The sequence below is a fragment of the Hippocampus bargibanti genome, linkage group LG08 (genome assembly GCF_051943395.1).
Source record: "Hippocampus bargibanti isolate YZ-2025 linkage group LG08, ASM5194339v1, whole genome shotgun sequence".
NCBI classification, from domain to species: Eukaryota; Metazoa; Chordata; class Actinopteri; order Syngnathiformes; family Syngnathidae; genus Hippocampus; species Hippocampus bargibanti.
The window spans coordinates 20,871,913-20,892,693 of NC_142741.1; the positions used below are offsets into that span (position 1 = coordinate 20,871,913).

A 20,781-nucleotide genomic window follows, 5' to 3' on the forward strand; every position below is an offset into this window, starting at 1 on the left:
CAGGAAGAGAAGTCTGACCCCCATTCCATCAAGGCATCAACGACCATCACAAAGGTAAATAAAACGACCTTATTTTACAGTACAGTTTATTTCTTTAATTACAGTCCTTATGGAATGTGACTCCTTTCAAACAGCAATTCTCTCCGACCTGCCACTCCATTCCATCAAGCCATCAACAACCATCACAAAGGTAGATAAAACGACGTTATTATACAGTGCAGTGTATTTCTTTCATTACAATACAATAGTGCATTTATTATACATAGAATAAGGTATATTGTTTGTAGTTTTAAGGCTTATTTAGTTGAAAATTATATTTTATGGAGACCTGGGAACGATTATTCTTATTTTAATGGTTTCCTATGGGAAATTATTTTTTGGGATACACAGTACACAATACCCCCCCACCCCCCTCATGAGGATTAAGCGGTATGGAAGATGAATGAATGAATGTCGTGAGTCTTCAACCATGGCCGGGAAACTGAACATATGTGGTTGGGCCTAGAAGGTGTTCAGAGTTCCTTTTCGGCTTAAACTATGAGGAAGAAAACATTAGTACATTATATGTACATTTTTAACTTGTAATCTATTTTTTGGGGAACATAACCACCACAAAGGAGATATGAGATATTGGAGATATTGAGCTAGTGGCAATTTGCAAAAGTTTCCCTCACCTGCAGTGTTTTCAACCAGGGATCTTACAGGGATTTCATCTGCAACTGAAATCAAACAAAAATAATGAATAATTCTGGCACGTGCTGTATGCATCAACCACAGTTAGATGTGGCTTTGGGGTTCGCTTCTCCACTTGATTTAACACAATTTCCACTCATCATGTCCAACTTTCCAAATGTGCGAAAGTCCCTCTTCTCAAGCCCACCACCAATCTTGTCATCGAGACCATCTGATTTTTATTCTAGGCAGTTTAGTCAGCATCCCAGATAGCAAGTCATCTCATTAATAACTAACCCTCACTTTTCGCTTTGAACATATCAGGCTCTCTAAGACGTCACTTCATTTTTTTTTGCGCCTTTCCATTCGCCCCAACCTTTTCAATGATGTTGTTCGACAGCAATACTCAAACTAAACCAGCTGTGTTGGCCCTTTTACCTTCGGTTGGACACCACAGCTTCCATAATTGTCCCTAGTCAAGCTTATTACTTTACACCTATAAAAAACACACTTTAGAGGTATTTTTGCCCTTCGTGATGACGAAACACACACACACACACACACACACACACACACACACACACACACATACACAAACATAAAAAAAGATCCAACGACGACACTAACTGTTGCGTAGCACTCTGCCAAACACATACTGAGACCACAAAAACCAAGCAGTAAATGGCTGCGCACTGCAAATATTTTCCTAATCAAAAGCAAGCTCAAAATGAAATTCGAGCCCTGTGCATTGCTGTGTGCGTCTGACCACATCAGCTTGTGGCTAATTTTTATGACTGCTTCAGCAGCCCAGATTTTTGGCAAATCGCTATACGTCTACTTTGGTTTCAGACGGATAAAATGTAAATGTGCATACGTTCGCAGTTGAGATGTCTCATTTTATTTCAAAAGCTTGATTTAAGTTATTATAATGAGCCTATTATTTTCAGTAAAACATATTGAGTGATGACATACATAGACCCACATCTGCAAAACTAAAATATATTATAAAACATCCAAGGGGACTGTAGTAAAAGCATACATGATTAAATGTTGTCTAAATAGGTTAGAGTTGTGTCAATCATGGTCTCCGAAAAATAATTGTAGAGGGTTTCCGGTGGAATAATATGCACATTACCATAATTTGAATCAATAGTGAGAAGAGTAAGCTCAGACCAAAGAAACGATATGCCGCAAATAACAAAAATCCAAGATTAATTGACCCCCATCCTCACCCCACCCCAAACACGGTTAATTATTGCCTAAGGATGACACAAGATCATGTCATGTGTGAAGGTAAATGTTACGTGACATGGATTAAGACAGTTAATAAATCGGATAAAGCCATTAAAGTGATATTTCCCATTTGGACCTGTTGTATAAATCAAGCCCAGGAGAGCCTGGAATGACATGAAAAGGGATGTAACGAGACGGTAAAAAAACATTGAGTCTCAAAGTGAGAGGAACCAAGACAAAAAAGATTTTATCATTTTAAACCAGTGTTTAAGTATGCCATTTTTAATCATTATCTCGCTGAAAAAAAATCCTATAAATTAAGCAGATTGGCCCAGAAATAAAATAGGTATGGGCTGGCAATGTTGCCATTGTTCACTTCACGGGCTCCTCAGTCAACAATGTGTCATTCCTAAATTGGGAATGTTCACAGTAGTATAGTCATACAGACATTGAAAATGTGCATGAAAAACACATCCATGCATTTTTTAACTGTAAATATGGCAATAACTGATGTTGCCTTCTTGTGCTACAAAATTGAAATGTCATGTCAACCAACCATGCAACATCCATAAATCCTGCCATTTGTCATTATAGAAGTAGCTCGAATCAAATCAATACTATGAAACTTTCCTGAACTCTGCCTACCTCCTCATTGTTGTTGATGTATCCTTGAATATTTAATTTTCGACTTTGTTGAACGAAGCTCATCTAATGTGGACGACAAAGAGGGCATGCAGGCAATCACAGAGGCACTGATGGGCTGAGGCAAAGCCACTGACTGATATTTTTAGATTCAAGAGCGCATGCAAGATGGTTGTGATGTGTGTGAGTGTGTGCTTAGTATACATTCAATATTAGCAGAGACAACAGTCATATGTGGCTCAGAGACATATACTGTACCTACTATGTACAAATATGCAGAATGTTTAAACGTACAATATGTGAAAGGAAGAAGAATGAAAAGAATGGAAAGTATTCAAAATGCCCACCAATTTGTGTGTGGTTTGAAGTGGAGCTTAAGTCTATGCTCTTGGATGCCTTTACATGCTGGAACTGCTGCTGGATATCAAGCTGGGATGGGGACATTTCCCTGGTATGACCAATCACAAACCACATGTTGGTTTCAAACTCAATATTTTAAAAACAACAAAATATCCCGGTCGCTGAGATGATCAACTCACCTTTCATGAAGGTAAGAGAACTGCTGAGAAGAGCTTCTTGCCTCGGTTCCATGTCCATTCTGCTCTGCCTCTTCATCCATGTGAGAATAATTTGCATATGATCCTGAAAAGTATTCGTGATCATTCAGAAAATATTCAGAGGCCTTGTTTTTGTCCAGAGGAATGATTTTTTTGCCTTACTCTGCTATTGAGACACATAGGTTATAATACAAGGTGTCGTAATCATAATGGAATGTTCACATTTGTTTCACATATGTTTCGCCTGACCAGGAGCACAGATTTGGGGGGATTATGCTACTGACACAAATCCATCCATTAAAAATAAAACAAACCAAATGTATGTTTTCCCTGGTCACACAGGGTGCCTGGAACTCACCCAGAGTGATTTTCATTCCAATTCTCATCTCTCTCTTTGGCCCCTTGCACGCAGAACTCTTTCAACAATCGTGAATCCGAGCCAAAATAAATACTGTTATACCTGGGATTTGGCCTGCACCTTTCACAGTGGACACGTAAGGGGAATATAATACAACTGTGTAGTCGTTCACACAGTTCGGATGGAATCAGATGCATGCTCACGTTGGATACTCACCGTCATCCCTCCATTTCATGCATGTACTTTTCACGCAGCTGCCCTGGACCACTGCTTGTCTTCTTACAATATATATATATATATATATATATATATATATATATACAGTAAAGTCTCGTTGTATCGATATTCTCGGGAGTCCATAAAATATCGATATAACCGGGACTATCGATATATCCGACCCTGCGCGCATGTAATTTTCTCCGTGCGTGCATAGAAATAGTATCGTAATAAGCGGGACTATCGATACAACCGATATCGACATAACGAGACTTTACTCTATATATATATATATATATATATATAAAATTTTGTTACTAGCTTCTATTAATCATCATGTCTTCCACTCCATTTTCCCGCTTTCGTCAAAGTTAGTCATTTCTCATCAGTGCCAGCACGGTAATCACCTCAACTGTCAAAAACACATTCTTCTTTCACCTCACACGCACACAAATCTGTTCTCACTGCCTCCCACTCTTTGATGTGAAAAAGACATTTGTTCTGTTAAAGATAAATCATTCGAAGCTTGCTCCAGCAGCAGATGTCCATTTTTTTTTTTTTTGGCATGCGACCTTCTGTATTTGGAACCCTCTCTCCTTTTCGCTTTCATAGCATGCTTCATTCGCATGGTGACACTGAGCTTAAAATAATCACACACACTAACTTGGTAAAAGAAGAGCTTGAAAAAAATTGGCCTTACTATCATGTGCATGCATATTAATACTGTGGATGAGGTGAATTTGATGAGCAAAGTCAGACATGTTTACCAGAACCGGCGTAAACACACAAAACACACAGATAACACAGTTTGATTCTGGCTAACAATTCCAACATCTGAGCACAAGCGTTCTAACTCTACCACTTCCACATTTGCAAACTCCAGAGACAGACTACACACTTTTTTAAGGCACATAATACCCACTCTGATGATATTGCACATACTTGTGCATACGGATACTCCAAACAGATTAGGTCAGGAAGTTCTACATTTGAAAAGGGAAAAAAAACTTCAACTGAAACACAACAGAACATAACAGGATAGATGAAAAACAAGAAGGACTGAGGGATAGACGAAAGTGTCAATTAATATGTACAGGAGATTATAGTACCTGTCCCAGTTATTTTTAGTTTATCTGCGAAACATTAATTAGTTTGATTTAGATTATTAACTTGCTGTCTCTGTTTGACTGAAGTTATTGAAATTGAAATGCCAGCAATAACTGCTACTTCGTAGACAAGACTAAATAAGTGCATCGTGTTCACTTGATTTTAGAGGCAGAACTCAAGACTGAATGGGGATACTCTTCCTTGAAAAAATGTATTTGAGTTGAAATGAGGAGAAACATGTGGGGAGTGGGTTTTTATTTAATTTATGAATTAAAAGTCAGGTATATCTGTACTCTGCGACTAACTGGCGATCAGTTCAGTGTGTCATCAAAATCAGATCAGAATCATCTAATCAGAATGCCCACTCTATTCCTCATTGTGAGTACCGGACATTTCCTCATCATAGTGCCACTGATTACAAAGCTTCACAAGAAAAGCACATTGTCCATGAAATACAACATTCATGAGATGCCCAACAACATTAGTAACTCAGTGATTTTTTGCACCTGTAATGGACAGCCCTGCTTTGTTCCGCGGAAAGGTCGGTGCTGTTGGCATACAGTCTGCGGCGGAATGGATGCATGGCTTGAGGAGCCCGCAATAAGAAGAAAGGAGCGTCAGTGCAGTGCGCTGATGCGTATGTGGAACTGTTGCAGCTTGGAATTGAAGCAGATTTATGTGGGACAGGAGATGTGAGATAATCTCTTTTCGTCAATGGATGCTACAGCTGCGTGTTTGCTTTCAACATTTAGCTTGTAGTCGGTGTGCATGTTCCACCATGATGTCCCTGATCCACTGGTGGAAAGACGCTTTGATCCTCTCTTCTTTCATCTAGAACTGCTTCATGTAACAAAGAAGGTACAGAATGTGCTTAAGAAGGAATTACTCTGTGTCTTTGTGTTGTCCTTGAGCATAGCTCTATCTAGTGGATGCATTGTAAATTGCGTCTTAGAATGCGGTGCGCCCAATGGATGAAAAAACAAAAACAAAACAGCCCATTCGTTGAATGTGCACCTATTACGCTTTTTAATGTGTAAAATAAAGTAAACACATTTGTAATGGCCCTACGAGTGATCGAGACAGACACAGACACTGGTATACTTTCAATTGTTTCATTGAACAGATGAAATACACACTGATAAACGACGCTCATGACTGAGCTAACTCCTGCCACAACAGAAGCCCACATTAATAACATGCAGGTTAGCTGACTGTTAATCACTGAGCTAGACTAACTCACCATCAGATGTGTAGATTGTCTTCGTCTGATGAAGCGATCCTGTGGTACCATTTACTTGATTCACCAAACCAGACAACATCGGGGAGTTATCAAATGAGCAGTTGGATAGCAGGTAAGGTTGATTCTGAAAAAGAAGTAAAAATATAAAAATAGCATATTATACATCACGAATTTTGATTAATCAACATACACACAGTGGTGACAAAAAATGAGCAGTCACGCACCTGTCGGGAACGCGTAATTTATTGGTGAGTGACTCCTACGGATTAAATGAAGGCTTTTAAATAAAACGCAACAGTAATGCAATATTGTTTTCAATGAAAAGTGTTGGGAAAAGCATTCACCAATCGATCATTCAAGTGTATCTGAATGCACACTGTTGGACTTAAGTGAGGCTGCTAAAACTTGGGAAAGTCACATCAATGACAACCATGCTAACTGCAATTGTCTAGACAGTTGGGCCTCTTAAGATGATGATGAAAACAAATCAGACATTTCTGCGTTATGACATATTTTTGTCTTTTTCAGGAGAGTTCTTTGGGAATTTAATTAGCATATATTCATAGTTTGTCTTGTAAGGCGGTAAGGAAACGGTGTATTAATTAGCATATATGCATATGCATTGGCTTTTCATCTCTCTTAAAAAAATGAACGAAAAAAAACACCCAAAAAGTCTGCGATAACTCTCAAACAACCTTCATTTCCTCCCTCAGCATGTCAATATTGACTGGCAGGACAATATTGTATATTTATAATATTATTTAGAAAAAGAAATCCACACACTCAGAGCCAAATCCATCGCATGAGTGGACACCACAGTTTTTCTTTCCATTTGTGTTTATTGTTCCAATGGGGAGATTGCCACAGTTGCTTATCTACACTCACAATTCAGAATGTAGCATTGTTATGTTAATGAGTAAGAGATTTTGGTATGTACAACCCATATTTCTAAAGCAAGTGTAATATTTGCAACAAAAGGGCTAGGGAACCATGTGTACTTGTTTTTAAGACAAAAATGTCTGAAGCAGTGAAAGCTGTGATGCTGACTTGTAATGAGTCGGGTTTAAAAACCTATCCAGTCATTCACCGCGACTACTTCAAAGAAAATGGCACTGATCATACAGTATGTTCTGTTTCAAAACGCACATGAGCGAGTCCCGAGTCTGTGTGCATACATATGGTGTACTACAAATAATTATTTGGATTATCCAGCTTTATAAAAGGATAAAAATAAGATTCAGCTACAGGGCAGAATTAAGTGCAAAAAAATGTGAAGGATGTGCGAGAAATAAAGAGAATATCCAGCGAGGGTGAGTGCAACAGAAGATTCCATTTGTGGCATGTGAAAAAAAATCCATATTCTTTATAAAATAATTTTATTTGCACTCTTCCATAGAAGACACCTTGTTTGTATTAAACCTTTTCGTGAGATAAAGTTGCCATTGGGCTGTTACCGGAGAATGTCAAAGCCCACAAGCGTGAGCCCAAAATTACAGACCAAAATATATATTTTAAGAAATGGGGGCAGTATATCCTCTTTTTTATCCCTCGTGTTTCCAGTTTCTGAATAAAAAACTAGAAACAGGAGATCTGCGTGATTGTCTATGATGCATATCATTGCGGTCCAATGAAATCCATTTAATTATAAATCGTGCGAGTTTTCTCAGAAAATGTACACGGCTCACAACCATTAAGTCAGATGTTCTCACAACTCGGATATGTACTTCCTCTTCACTATCAGCAGCCAATGCAAAAAAAAAAAAACATTTACATTTACATTCGAGTCAAGCTCACTGTGCACAAGGCCCTTGATAGATTCTACAGAGCGGCGCAAAGTGGATCTGCTGAATAGCAGCCAGAATGAAAAGAGCCTTTTTTGACTTATAAAGAAAAGAGATACAGCTGAGAGATGAGCACCAAGTCACACACGCTCACTCACAAAAGCACAAGGACAAAACCAGTGCAAATGTTCTTTTGCAGTTAGCTGGTAAGAGCAGAAAAGAGAGCAGAGGCACTAATGTCAAGTATAAATGGAGTTAAAAGCACAGAAAAGTCAGTGTGGAAAAAGGCAGAGTCAATAACCGGTGAAAAATGAATTTTACTTTGCCATGCATGCCTACTTCTTTCTCTGAGTACGCTTGACTTCCTCCCACATTCCTAAAACATTCTTCTTCTATATCAGAAGACTCATTTGTCCAAAGATGTGAATGGTTATTTGTCAATAAATTGTAACACCGGTGATTGGCTGATTGTCAGCCCAGTGGGTGGTGAAATCCACTTCTCAATGATTATCAGGTGTGACAGGCTTGAACTAAACTGCGAAACTAATTAGTACAAGCGCTTTGCAAATAGACTATTCGTCCATTTGAACTTTAAATGGACGACGAGAGAAGGGAAAAGTTATGTTTGGGGACCCCTGATTTAAAGCAATTATTGGTCACAACTAAAATGCTATAAAATTGACATGTGCGTATGTGTTTATGCTTGTGCGTAGTGTGTACCTTCACAAGTCTCATCACCACAAGCTGAATGGTCCCTCTTACATTTCCCTCATGTGACATGGAGTGGCGGAGTGTCTCCATGGCCACATGATTGGAGCATCCGAGCAGAGACTCTCCATTCACAGCGACCAGCTGGTCATTGACGTGCAGACGTCCATCCTAAAGCCACAATCACACACACACACACACACACACACACACACACACACACACACACACACACACACACACACACACACACACACACACACACACACACACACACACACATACACACGCACACACACACGCACGCACACACACGCACGCACACACGCGTACACACGCACGTACACGCACGCACGTACACACACACACACACACACACACACACACACATTAATTAGATAAGCTTAATTTCTGGGTCAACAGCACTGTCATTATGGGAAAGTCAAGGTGAAAAGAGCACAATGCTCTGTATTCGTTGGTTGTATTTCAAAATACTGTTCTCATTTGGGTGTTTAAATTACATTTTTGATGTGACTTTCCTGGTAACTTCTTTTAACTCTGACAAATGATACTTGAATGTTACCTGTACACTAAATTAGGTTATTTTTCAAAAGGTTATCTGATACGGATGAAGTGGTAATGAAATCCCCATTCATTCTCAAGGCCATATTTCAATGAGCGGCAAAGGTTTGCAAGTATGTGCACATTTTGTAAATATTGATTTGTTTTCATCAGAGTTTGTGGTTGTGGAACAGTGAATCAACATAATAGACACACATCCAAGTGGGCTGAAAGAAGAATGACAAAACAACTTCAAATGAATGCATTTATTTCGGGAATGCGGTGGGTCAGTCACCTTGTAAGCAGCCCCTCCGTGTATAACAGATTTGATGAAAATTCCCAAGTCCTCTCCGGTCTCTCTTGACTTGTTTCCTTTGAGGCTGACACCCAAACCTGCTGACCCAGAATCATTGAGGGGTACCTCGAACATGAGCTCCTCCTTTCCATTTTCCAAAATTAAGCCAGAGTGAGGGAACCCCTCATCTTTCTAGAGTAAGAGAAGAAAACACCAATAAAGGGACATGAATCATTCCTAATTATCCATTAAAACAACACATAGTTTTTAAGAATCTGCTGTTAGTCATACAAAGCACATGCAAGTTCCAATAGCGCAATTTTTGCAACACACAACACAACCACATAAATGGTTCAAGCACCAACACAAAAACCATAATGGGGGGAGCCAAAGCCAATTGTCCAGTGTTATATTTAAAAATGAAACTTACACAAATTTTAGTATAACACAGCACTCACAACCAAATAAATGGCTTACCCCTAACGATGCCTGACACTCTGCTGTTGAGTATGTACAATAAACTTCCATGGCCATTGAATGAGGAAGTATGGTGAGAATATTCTCGGGGTTCATGATTTCCCAAAGAGCATTGGTGTCAGAGCATTTCTTTGGTGTCAGTCTAACTCAAAGGTAACTATGCCAAAGCTAGGGTTAAAGCCATAATAATAGTAAATATTGAAATGCAAAACATTTCTGGCCCATAAATATGAAAGAATGAAATCGATTGATTTGAGGGGGGCCCTCTGATAGCGTTCAACCATGGCACTGAGAAAGCGTGTTTATTATTTGCCGTTCCTAACCTTGAAACAGATTTTTTTTATGTCAATGTTAGTTATTTTGGCAACTACAATTGCCTTGATGAAATGAGACCATTTAATCTTTAGTTTCCATGATGAATGCTACCAATGTAGCAGTCAAGGAGAACATTGGCTTCTTGAAAGAGCACGTAAGTCAGGGGTGTGGCTTTGGTCAGGGACTCTGGGGGGATGAGTCAGGTGAGGCTACATTCAAATCTTGCTAACAGTTTAAGCATAGCGAGGTGCCCACATAACCAACAAATATAAACATGTTACCGAAAGGAAAAGCCTGTTACTCACGCTCTCCCGTTTACTTTATATCAACAAGGTTTCCCCAAAGCTACAAATGAACAGGTATGTTAATCATTCTGCAAAGCCGTCAAAGCAGAGCAGAACATTCATCATCAAAGTACTGTACACTAAGCACATGTTCCCAAGCAACGGAATCATTCCCATTTGCAACTTGCCTGTAGCTACAAATCGCACAAGAATAATCTGTCAGTCCTCTGCCTCAGGTGAACACAGACATAATAGGCATCCATCATGATCCATGTAGCAATTGCAAATGGAATACGTGATGACAGCTAAAAGGTTCAACAAGATGCTACATGGACTGGTTTCCAGGGTTACACGGCTCACAGAGTGCGCATAGCCTCAAAATAGAGCTGTGGCAGGGGCATCTTCTCTAAAGCAGTGGAGACTAAGATGTACAAATTTTACATGCCTCTTATCGGTAAAGTGGGAACTCTCACCAAACAAGAAAGAAGGGCCAACGGGACGGCGTGTAGACACAAAACAGGCATGTCTTTGAAATTAAAGACCATGTAAGGTGAATCCAGAGATTGGCTGATAAACGTGTACTATGTCAACATTATAATTTTCCTGATGACAGCAAAATATTTGTGTGTTAGACCTTACATCTTATGAAACGATCCGTCCATCCATTATTTGAAATGCTCTATCCTCAAGTTTGCGGGGCGTGCTGGACCTATTCTAGCTGCCACTGGGCAGTAGGCGAAGTACACCTTGAACCGATTGCCAGAATTGGTAATGCAAGTGCTACCAGAGCAACAGTTAGCGTAGAGTCCAGAGTGAGATAGCTAACTAGCTATTGTATGTCAACATCTGAAAATTGATCTTCCTTGGATGTCACAATTTACAACACAATTTCAATACTCAACCAAAGAGGCGATGATTCGAATGATCCACTTGGCAATGTGCTGGCTGGAATGAAGTCTTTGTGAGCAGTGGGTATGGAATCTGTTATAGTCATCAGATGTTTTATGTGGTTATGTTTTCATGATTCCGAAATATCAGGATTTGTCGGCAAAGTGCTGTGCGCATGCTTGAGAAAATATTATTTTTAACACACATAAAAGACATGGGTGAAAGCCTTTGAGAGGGAAGATACTAGTAAGGATTTCCCAGGCCCACATGGTTTTCTCCGGGTCCTCCGGTTTTCCCCACACATTCCAAAAACATGCATGGCAGGCTGATTGAACACTCCAAATTGTCCCTAGATGTGAGTGTGAGCGTGTGTTTGTCTTTGTGTGCCCTGCGATTGGTTGGCAACCAATTCAGGATGTCCCCCGCCGAGTGCCCGAAGACGGCTGGGATAGGCTGGGATCGGCTCAAGCACCACCGCAACCCTAATAGGGAATAAGCGGTACGGAAAATGGATGGATGGATGTTAACAACGCTCTTCTGTTATTTGACATATCAACAAGCAATTTCTATTCACTTGTCCTGGACTTTCAAAAATTGTAAATATTCATATGCAGTGCAGGGATTACAAATACTCTTTGTGACTATAATGTTCCTTCCTGCTCAATGCCTCGATCACAGTGTCAGTGTCTAGACAGGATAAGAGGCACCACAACCTCAGACGGGAAACATAAACACCAAGAACTGCTGACAGATAATGGAACTGAAAATTATTTCGACCCATCATTTACCATGAAATATTTCAGTTACAACTGCTAATACATTTTATTTTGACATCCTTAATTCCAATAATCTCTTAAATATTTGCCATGTTGCAAGAATAACAAAAAAATGGGAAAGAAGACACATTTTGAGATACAGTACTTTGTACAAAACTTAAATCAACTGTTTCAGCAGCTGGTTGCCCCCTGGCCCCCACATGCCCCCGGCCCATCACAACCCTCGTGGGCTGTGAGAATATGACCAAAAATGCAAAGCATGTTATGTTGTTGATCTAGCTAATTAATTCCACCTTCTTGTTACACAATACATCATCTTAACCTCTAGTGACTTCTTCAGTGCATTCTACGAGAAAAAAAAGCAGACGGAAGCATCACCAATAATCAGTGTGTGCATTTGAGTCTGAAATGAATATACTACATGGAGTAGAACATCCAGCGAATGATACAACTATTTCAATAAGGCCTTATAGGTATTTAACACATTGTGGTGAGATATACAGTATGCCAACTGTTGTTTAATAATGCCTGTATCTGGGAAGTCAAATCACTGGAGAATACAAAAATGAGAGAACATTTGCAGTTGAGTTGAGTTTTTCTTTGGCTCTTGCAGGTTTATACTCAAATGTATATCATAATAGAAAAAATATGTTTGCAAATGAACCTCCCGGTGCATCTAAATGACGAGCCGCAATGATGGATCAAGTAGATTATGTTTCAGGTTTGTCTATTGTTGCACTTATGATTTATCAAACTAAGCATGACCGAGTCCACATAAATCATCGTAAACTTTGTCAACTAAAAGGCATTTAAGCACACAAATCATTTACATGAGTCACAGGCAAAAATATGGCAATAAAACGTGAAAAATATGGGCAATACAACACCTACTTTGCACTGAAGTGGTTAGTTTGTGCCTCAAGCTTTGTGAACAAAAGCGGATAAGAAAATGAATGAATACATGGAGTTTGTTCACTTTAGTTTAAGCAGAGCTCTTAACTGCCAAGGGTCTGCAAAGATTTCCCTCTGAAGACATGATGAATTCTGTAAAAATGTTACCCATTGTTATAGGTGCATTTGGATGATAACACAATTGCTTCCGCAATCTGCATTACAGTCTTTCAAAGTCTTTTGTGCTTTTAACTTCTGGAAATAACTTTCCCATTTGTCCTTAACCTAAGCGCCTGCTGTCAAATCACTCAACAAAAGTTCTCCCGTGATTACCTAAATGCCAAAAGGTAAAGGCTCCAACAGGACTAGTTTAATGCATGGCGGTCATACTTTGTACGACATACGTTGCAAAAACAGCAGGCAGACCAGAAAAGGAAGATAAAATTATTTGTTCTTACAGCGGTGCCTTGAGGTGTGAGTCGGGTTGCGGATTTTTTGAAGTACTAGCCGTCATTTGCATGAAAACAAAACTAACATAATACAATATGCTGGCTTGCAGCGGGCCTTGAATCCATAGTACAGTCCTCATGGATAATGTCACTTACCAATGTTTAAGTCCTGTTTCATTTTAAATAACTCCCTGACAAAGTCTTGGATGCCAAAACAGGAAGTTTTTTTAACTCATTCACTGCCAGACATATGCAAAAAGGTGTCCACTCCGGTGCCAGGTTTTTGTCATTGTAACTTGAATTCCAGGACCCAAAAATATTGCGTTTTAGGACTACATAAACATTCAATACAGCGTTAGAAACCTTAGACCCTCTTTAATTCCTATATTATATGGGTCTGGAGTTGTATGAGCTAGAAATGAGGGCGGCTGTACAAAATCCAACGCAATACATACATATTGGTTTATATTGCGCTTTAACAGCTGAAGCTGAAATGAAGCATTAACATGAAAAAAGGGAAATGTTGCCCCCTTGTGGAAAAGAAAACAATTGCCAGAGCACATGGCCAGCGCTGTATCGGCATCCAAGCATGAAAAAACAAAACCGAAACAAATTCGGAAATGGAGATCTATGTCATATGTCTATTTCAATTCCCAAATAAATTCTTGAATGGCAATGAATGAGTTAAAGATTTTAAAATGACCTCGCCAAAACAACTTTCCAAAGAATGTGTATGCTTAATAAGTTGTAACTTTTTAATGAGTGTCTCAAGCAGCCAATGATAGACATTTTCATGGATCTGGTGCTTGGTGGTACTTCATTGCAGGTTGTTCACAATTTTTTTTCATCTTGAAATGGTAATAGTGGTTAGCCTTGTTTCACTTCCATCCATCAATTTTCCAAACTGCTGATATCCTTGAGGGTCACAGGCAGCTGGTTCCCATCCTTGTTGTCTTCTGGCAGAAGACAGGGCATATGCAGAACTTGTTGCCAGCCAATCATAGGGCACACATTGACAGACAACCATCCGTGCTCACAATCAGACCTTGGGACAATTTAGACTTTAGACCATTCGAACATACCATGTATGTTTTTGGAATGTGAGACAAACATGCAAACTCCACACAGGAGTAACCAGCCAATAACCGTGCTGTCCATGTGTAGCCTTTATTCAACTAAAATGTCTATGACACAGCTCTTGATAAAAATGCTCATGCAAAGGTATACGGGGGGAAAGAAAGATACATATTCTCAGATGACATCCCCTGAGAGGACGGGAAGTCCAACAGAGACAGTGAGGTCACTTTGAGTTTGTGTGTTGACATGGACATGTGCGCACACACAAGTCTCTGAGGGCACAGCAGATGGGGAAATGTATAAAGACGGTTGTATGAGGTCACAACGATGACGTTATCAATACAAACACAGTAGTGGTGTAAGGTATGGGAGAGCAGAATGAAGCTGCTTCTCAATATGTCGTCTTAATATAGACAGGACATGCGTTGGGGACCATCTGGTGTAATCAATACATTCGCAGCTCTCTTTGGGTGGATTTACTTTTTCCTTCAAGGTGGTAGCCATCTTAAATGCAGAATTCCTCATTCTTAAAATGTATTACGCATTAATAATTGTGTTGTAGAACTGGTAGCTCGATGGACAGCATGTGGGTTTATACATACTGTACATTGTGTTCATTAACATGATTATATGCCGAGAAAAAGATGACTGGGTGCCAGTATGTGTTTCAGCTGTACAAATATAGTAATGTGTTTGTACTCCACTGATCGCAGATGTGAACATACAACACCATATGGTGATCTGAAGCGAAACAGCAGCAATGATGGGGGAGGAGATCGACAAGATGGATCCATTATTTCATTGTGGTTCTTGTGGCTCAATTTCCCTTACACAACCAACATGGCATGAACCAGCAATTATCATCAACTCATTCCATGCCAGCAATTTTCGAAACAGACTACACTGACTTTTTTTCCTCAAAGACATAAAATAAAATAATTATAATATGTTCCTTCTTGCTTTTTACATTCTATGGTAATCAACAGTAGAATGGTGGTTGTTTTGACCCAAGAACAAAAAGTGGAAAAAATGAAATTATAAAAAAGAAAAATTGTGAAAGATAGCAACTTTGATTGTAATCATTTATTTGGTAAGACTTTAAATGATAAACAAAAAACAAAAAACCTACTGATTTCAAGGCAAATAAATTTGAAAAATATATATAAAAAATAGATATACAACAAAGAAATGTGCTCTTTGTGTAACTGATTCAATGCATGGCATCGGTAGCTTGTTTTACTCATTCCCCTCACAACAAACGGGATCATATTTTCTCATAATCACAACACTTGTTCTCCTGGCAGTGGGAGGTGTACACACGTATGTGACGTACAGCATAATTGGCATTCCTTTGCCTGATCAACTGTCAATCATGACAATGGTTTATAAATCTAAATTTCACAAAAACTGGAAATTATTCTTTTCGAAATCCATCTGTTGCCCACCTAATGCTTAAAGGACAACCGACGTCACTTTTTGTTTTTTAACTGACGTCAGAAAAACGTTTTATAGCATCTAAAATACCCCAAAAAATATTTTTAGTCAAATGCAAAACACCAATAAAAATGACTTAAAGTGTCCAAAATCTGAAAAAAATTGAGCTGCAAATTGGGCATTTTCAGAAAGTCCCGCCCCCAGTTTGTGACGTCACGCACGTCTTGCATTGCTTGTGAATCAAAACAATGGCTTCAGATTCGGAGAATATGCTTTCGTTACACATCCAGTTATGAATATGATTCAAATAGTCCTGAAGAGGAAAGCGTACATGTTTGCAATCGATTAAAGCAGGGGTGCTCATTACGTCGATCGCTACCGATCCATGCGCACCAAATCCAGCGGACATTTCAACAGCTTCTTCCCCCAAGCCATTAACTCTTTGAACTCTTTGAACTCTTTAAACAGTAGCCCAAATGGAACCGTATAGTGCCACTTAGCCATTTTTTGATGATGATACTAGTGCAGCGTGTTCTACCGGAAACAAATTCCTTGTGTGTTCTACATACTTATACATACAATAAAGATGATTCTGATTCTGATTTATTATACATAAAATAATGTATATTTTGTGTAGTTTTAAGGCTTATTTAGTAGAAAATTATGTTTTATGGGGACCTGGGAACAGATTATTGTCATTTTTAATGGTTTCTTATGGGAAATAAATGTTTGGCAGACAAACTTTTCGGCTTACACACACTTTCTGGGAACCAATTTAGTTAGTAAGCTGAGGTATCACTGTACAGTGAACGCCTTGGCTAACGAACTTTTCGGCTTACGAACGTTAAATTCACGAGAATTTAATCTTGGCATACGAACTATTTTTCGGGATACACACAGAGCACAACAATGAGTGATGTCTCGTTCATGAACGAGCCCGTTCTCCAAACAAGGAAATGGCAGCACACTTTTTTTGTCCTCTATTCCCCACCTCCAGTCTTTGTTAAAGCCGCACGTTATTGGTCAAGAACGCAGCAGTGGGGGGGGGGGGGGGGGTACAGAAACACAGAGGTGCAAACTTAAATAGATAGGCGGACGAGTGTGAGAAAATGGATAGAAAACACAGTGAAATTTGGACTCGTTTCAACTTTATTGATCGTTCAAAGGCAGAGTATAAACTGCGAGGTTAAAATATCCCATCAATCAGGCTCTACAAATAACCCGCACAAGCCATCTGCACACTTCATGTAAAAAGCTATCAACCCAGCTAAACGGAACACAATTGATGAGGAACTAGGTAAAATGATCACAGAGAAAGCACGGCGACTTCACTCGGATATCATCAAGAGGCAACCTGGAAGTTCGTCATCCATTGATGATTTCAAGGCTAGCCACGGATGGTTCGAGAACTTTAAACGTCCTACAGGAATTCATAGTGTCATTTGTCATGGTGAGGCCGCCAGTTCTGATGATAAAGCTACCAAAGCTTACAAGGAATCATTCCTCAAGATGGTGGAAGAAGGTGACTACGTTCCTCATCAAGTGTTAAATGCTGATGAAACCGACCACTCCATTCCATCAAGGCATCAACGGCCATCACAAAGGTGAATAATAATAATAATAATAATAATAATAATAATAATAATAATAATAATAATAATAATAATAATAATAATAATAATACATTACATTACATACATTTCAAAATTCTCAAGAACACTTTACACATAAAACGACTTTATTACACAGCACAGTTTATTTTTTTATTACAGTACCACAGCACATTTATTATACATCAAGTAAGGTATCTTTTGCGTAGTTTTAAGGCTTTGAAAATTAGAAAGTAGAAAATGTTGTTTCATGGGGACCTGGAACGGATTATTCTCATTTTAATGGTTTCTTATGCAAAATTTATGTTTGGGATACAAACTTTTCACCTTACACACTGTCTGGGAACCAATTAAGCTCGTAAGCCAAGGTATCACTGTATATCTATTTTGGCAAGAACCTGATATTTTGGAAAATACGACCCTGCCAAGTGCACAAAATAGTTTGCCTGCATTAAATTCATAAAGTAACGTAAGAATGTCCATCCAAGCTTTTAAGCGTTGAGATAAAAACATTCAGACATCGTCTGTTCCTCTGTCGTCTCAGTTGGGGCGAAGTAGTAGTAGTAGTAATATAGTGGTCAATTTAAAAAAATAATTTAAAAAGGCTGAATTCTCTATTCTGTGTCATTTGTGCGTATCCTAGATTATACACAGTCTGAATAATTATATCCAAAACCCAAACAACCACACACAACTACTTTATTGACATATTCAAGCTGAGCTAAGCAATTCTATGAGAAATTGCAGTACACTCGTATAATTAATCAGTTCTCACGATTAACTGTAATGGAGACGCAATCCATCCATTTTTCACATTCATTCCTCAATTCCAAGCCGTCCAGCCAGAGCCGTATCGATTGATCTGCTTTCTTCTCCAATTGAAATAATCACCACAGTCAATTTTTCCAAGATAACATTTGCATTTTCATTTGTAGAACTCGAGATTACATTTGTGCACTGGGTGCCAAACATCTCGGAAGAAACAAAAGCTTCAGAAATAATTGAATGCCCGATGCCCCCGGACAGAAAGTGAGTAACGGTACATGAACTCTCTACATGTGCAAAAATGAATAAATAAATAAAACTGGCCTCTTTGAACTATTGCATCCTGTGTTAATGGAATATTAATTAATTACTTCCCCACAAATGAAAATCAGCCCCTAAGTAGATTTATTAACTGAATAGAGTTGTCCTCTCAGGACAGGTGTGTGAACTTGATCAAAATGCTAATCAACATTGTGTTAGCGTGCTGAAGAAGTCCATGATTCAAAATGGTTTTCATTTGTACATTTGTTTGTTACCTCAAAATGGTTTAAACTAAGTCTTAAAAATGCAATATTTGATGTCAGGACTCATTGAGAAATTGATTTTAAAATTGAAAACAACCATAAAAAAATAAAAATGAAATGAATGTGAAAAATGAATGAGTGTTCATTTTGTTGGTAAAACTCCAGTTATGAAGTAAAAAAAATACCTGTGCTCACAATGCACTACACAATCACATTGCAGGCATCTCTTATGCCGTTAGTTTATGTTTCTCTCTCTCTCTCTCTCTCTCTCTCTCTCTCTCTCTCTCTCTCTCTCTCTCTCTCTCTCTCTCTCTCTCTCTCTCTCTCTCTCTCTCTCTCTCTCTCTCTCTCTCTCTCTCTCTCTCTCTCTCTCTCTCTCTCTCTCTCTCTCTCTCTCTCTCTCTCTTTGCCTCCCCACTCTCTCTAGGGTGTGTACAGACTGGCAGAGACAGATGGAGAGATGGAGAGACGGATGGAGAGAGAGAGAGAGAGAGAGAGAGACAGACAGACAGACAGACAGACAGACAGACAGACAGACAGACAGACAGACAGACAGACAGACAGACAGACAGACAGACAGACAGACAGATAGATAGATAGATAGATAGATAGATAGATAGATAGATAGATAGATAGATAGATAGATAGATAGATAGATAGATAGATAGATAGATAGATAGATAGATAGATAGATAGATAGGATCCCCCCCTTCCCTGCGAGCTGGTTGGTTGTCATCCAGAAGAACAAACATGGAACAAATTGTTAATGATTGAAAACAATGACTCTTTAATCAGAGGAAGAAACCCACTATATGATATGGAAGAGAAAGGCAAAGTCGATGAACAAGATATTATGACTGCGTGGTTTGAAGAAGTCACGGGGTTTCCAAATAAAGCATTAACTGGACCTTACCATCTCGCGTGGTAGAAACATGTCTTCTTGTCGTAGAACCACAAGACACACACTCTCTCCATGCCGTGTGCTGCGCAGCATGCACACGAGTTCCTCCTGTCCGACACCTGTTATGTCCACACCGTTCACCTGGAGACAAAGAATCCATTAAATATATAGTACCATAAACATAACGAATATCAACATGGAAAAGAATAAATAAATAAAACTGATCAGGTGATTATCCTTACCTCCAATATGCGGTCTCCTGATTGCAAGCGTCCATCCTTGACAGCCGCCCCACGTGGCAGAATGTTTTTGACAAAAATTGGACCAGGGCCATGAACCGAAGAATCTCTAGTTACCACTGTAAATCCAAGACCTTCTGAACCTAGAACAGTGAGTTACAAATATTGGTTAATCCTTTCAATCAAGTAGAAACTTTCTGGATCCAAATCCCACTGTAGACAAGACACAATAAAATAAAATCATGTGGAGTGAAAATGACGAAAAAAAAACAATTCTTGTGACTTTTGGGTTGTCCCATCACGTTTTGTCACAGTTGTTCACTTGCATGTTTTGTTTGTTCACACTCTATTCGATCTTGACACATCCCAACACTGTTATTTATGTATATATTTATTAATGTTTCTGACTGGGTATGAGAGCATTGGCCGGGAATTGACGATATGCCGTCCGCATGCACGACAGCATGTACCACAACACTAACAGAACACCCATTTATCCGAAAGTAAATCTACACATAGAATATGTATATATATGCACTTGTATGTGTCCATTTTTAATGACTTTTTGCCCCCATAAAACCATCCATAATTAACACATTCACTGCCAGACGTGCAAAAATGTGTCCACTCCAGTGCCAGGGTTTATGTCATTGCCACTCGAAATCCAGGATCCACAGAATATTGAGTTTTTGGACGACATAAACATTCAATGCAGCGTAAGAAACCTTAGACTCTCTTCTTTCATCAGAAAAAAAGAGTTAATTCCTAAATTATATGAGTC

General features: G+C 39.0%; 1 protein-coding gene across 4 annotated transcripts in view; it reads right to left on the reverse strand.

Annotated features, from left to right (window-relative positions):
- Positions 1-20,781, reverse strand: part of LOC148894763 (partitioning defective 3 homolog B-like) — a 141,775-nt gene that overhangs the window by 73,398 nt on the left and 47,596 nt on the right. For 3 of the 4 annotated variants that reach the window (XM_089002560.1, XM_089002562.1, XM_089002563.1), the window contains 8 exons: positions 20,004-20,143; positions 19,774-19,902; positions 9,371-9,562; positions 8,527-8,685; positions 6,026-6,149; positions 3,087-3,189; positions 2,895-2,995; positions 675-719 (listed from right to left, as the gene is read on the reverse strand). In XM_089002560.1, coding sequence (XP_088858686.1) covers positions 675-719; positions 2,895-2,995; positions 3,087-3,189; positions 6,026-6,149; positions 8,527-8,685; positions 9,371-9,562; positions 19,774-19,902; positions 20,004-20,143 — 993 coding nt within the window. The remainder of the gene's footprint in view (positions 1-674; positions 720-2,894; positions 2,996-3,086; positions 3,190-6,025; positions 6,150-8,526; positions 8,686-9,370; positions 9,563-19,773; positions 19,903-20,003; positions 20,144-20,781) is intronic. The other variant, XM_089002561.1, reaches the window with a different exon arrangement.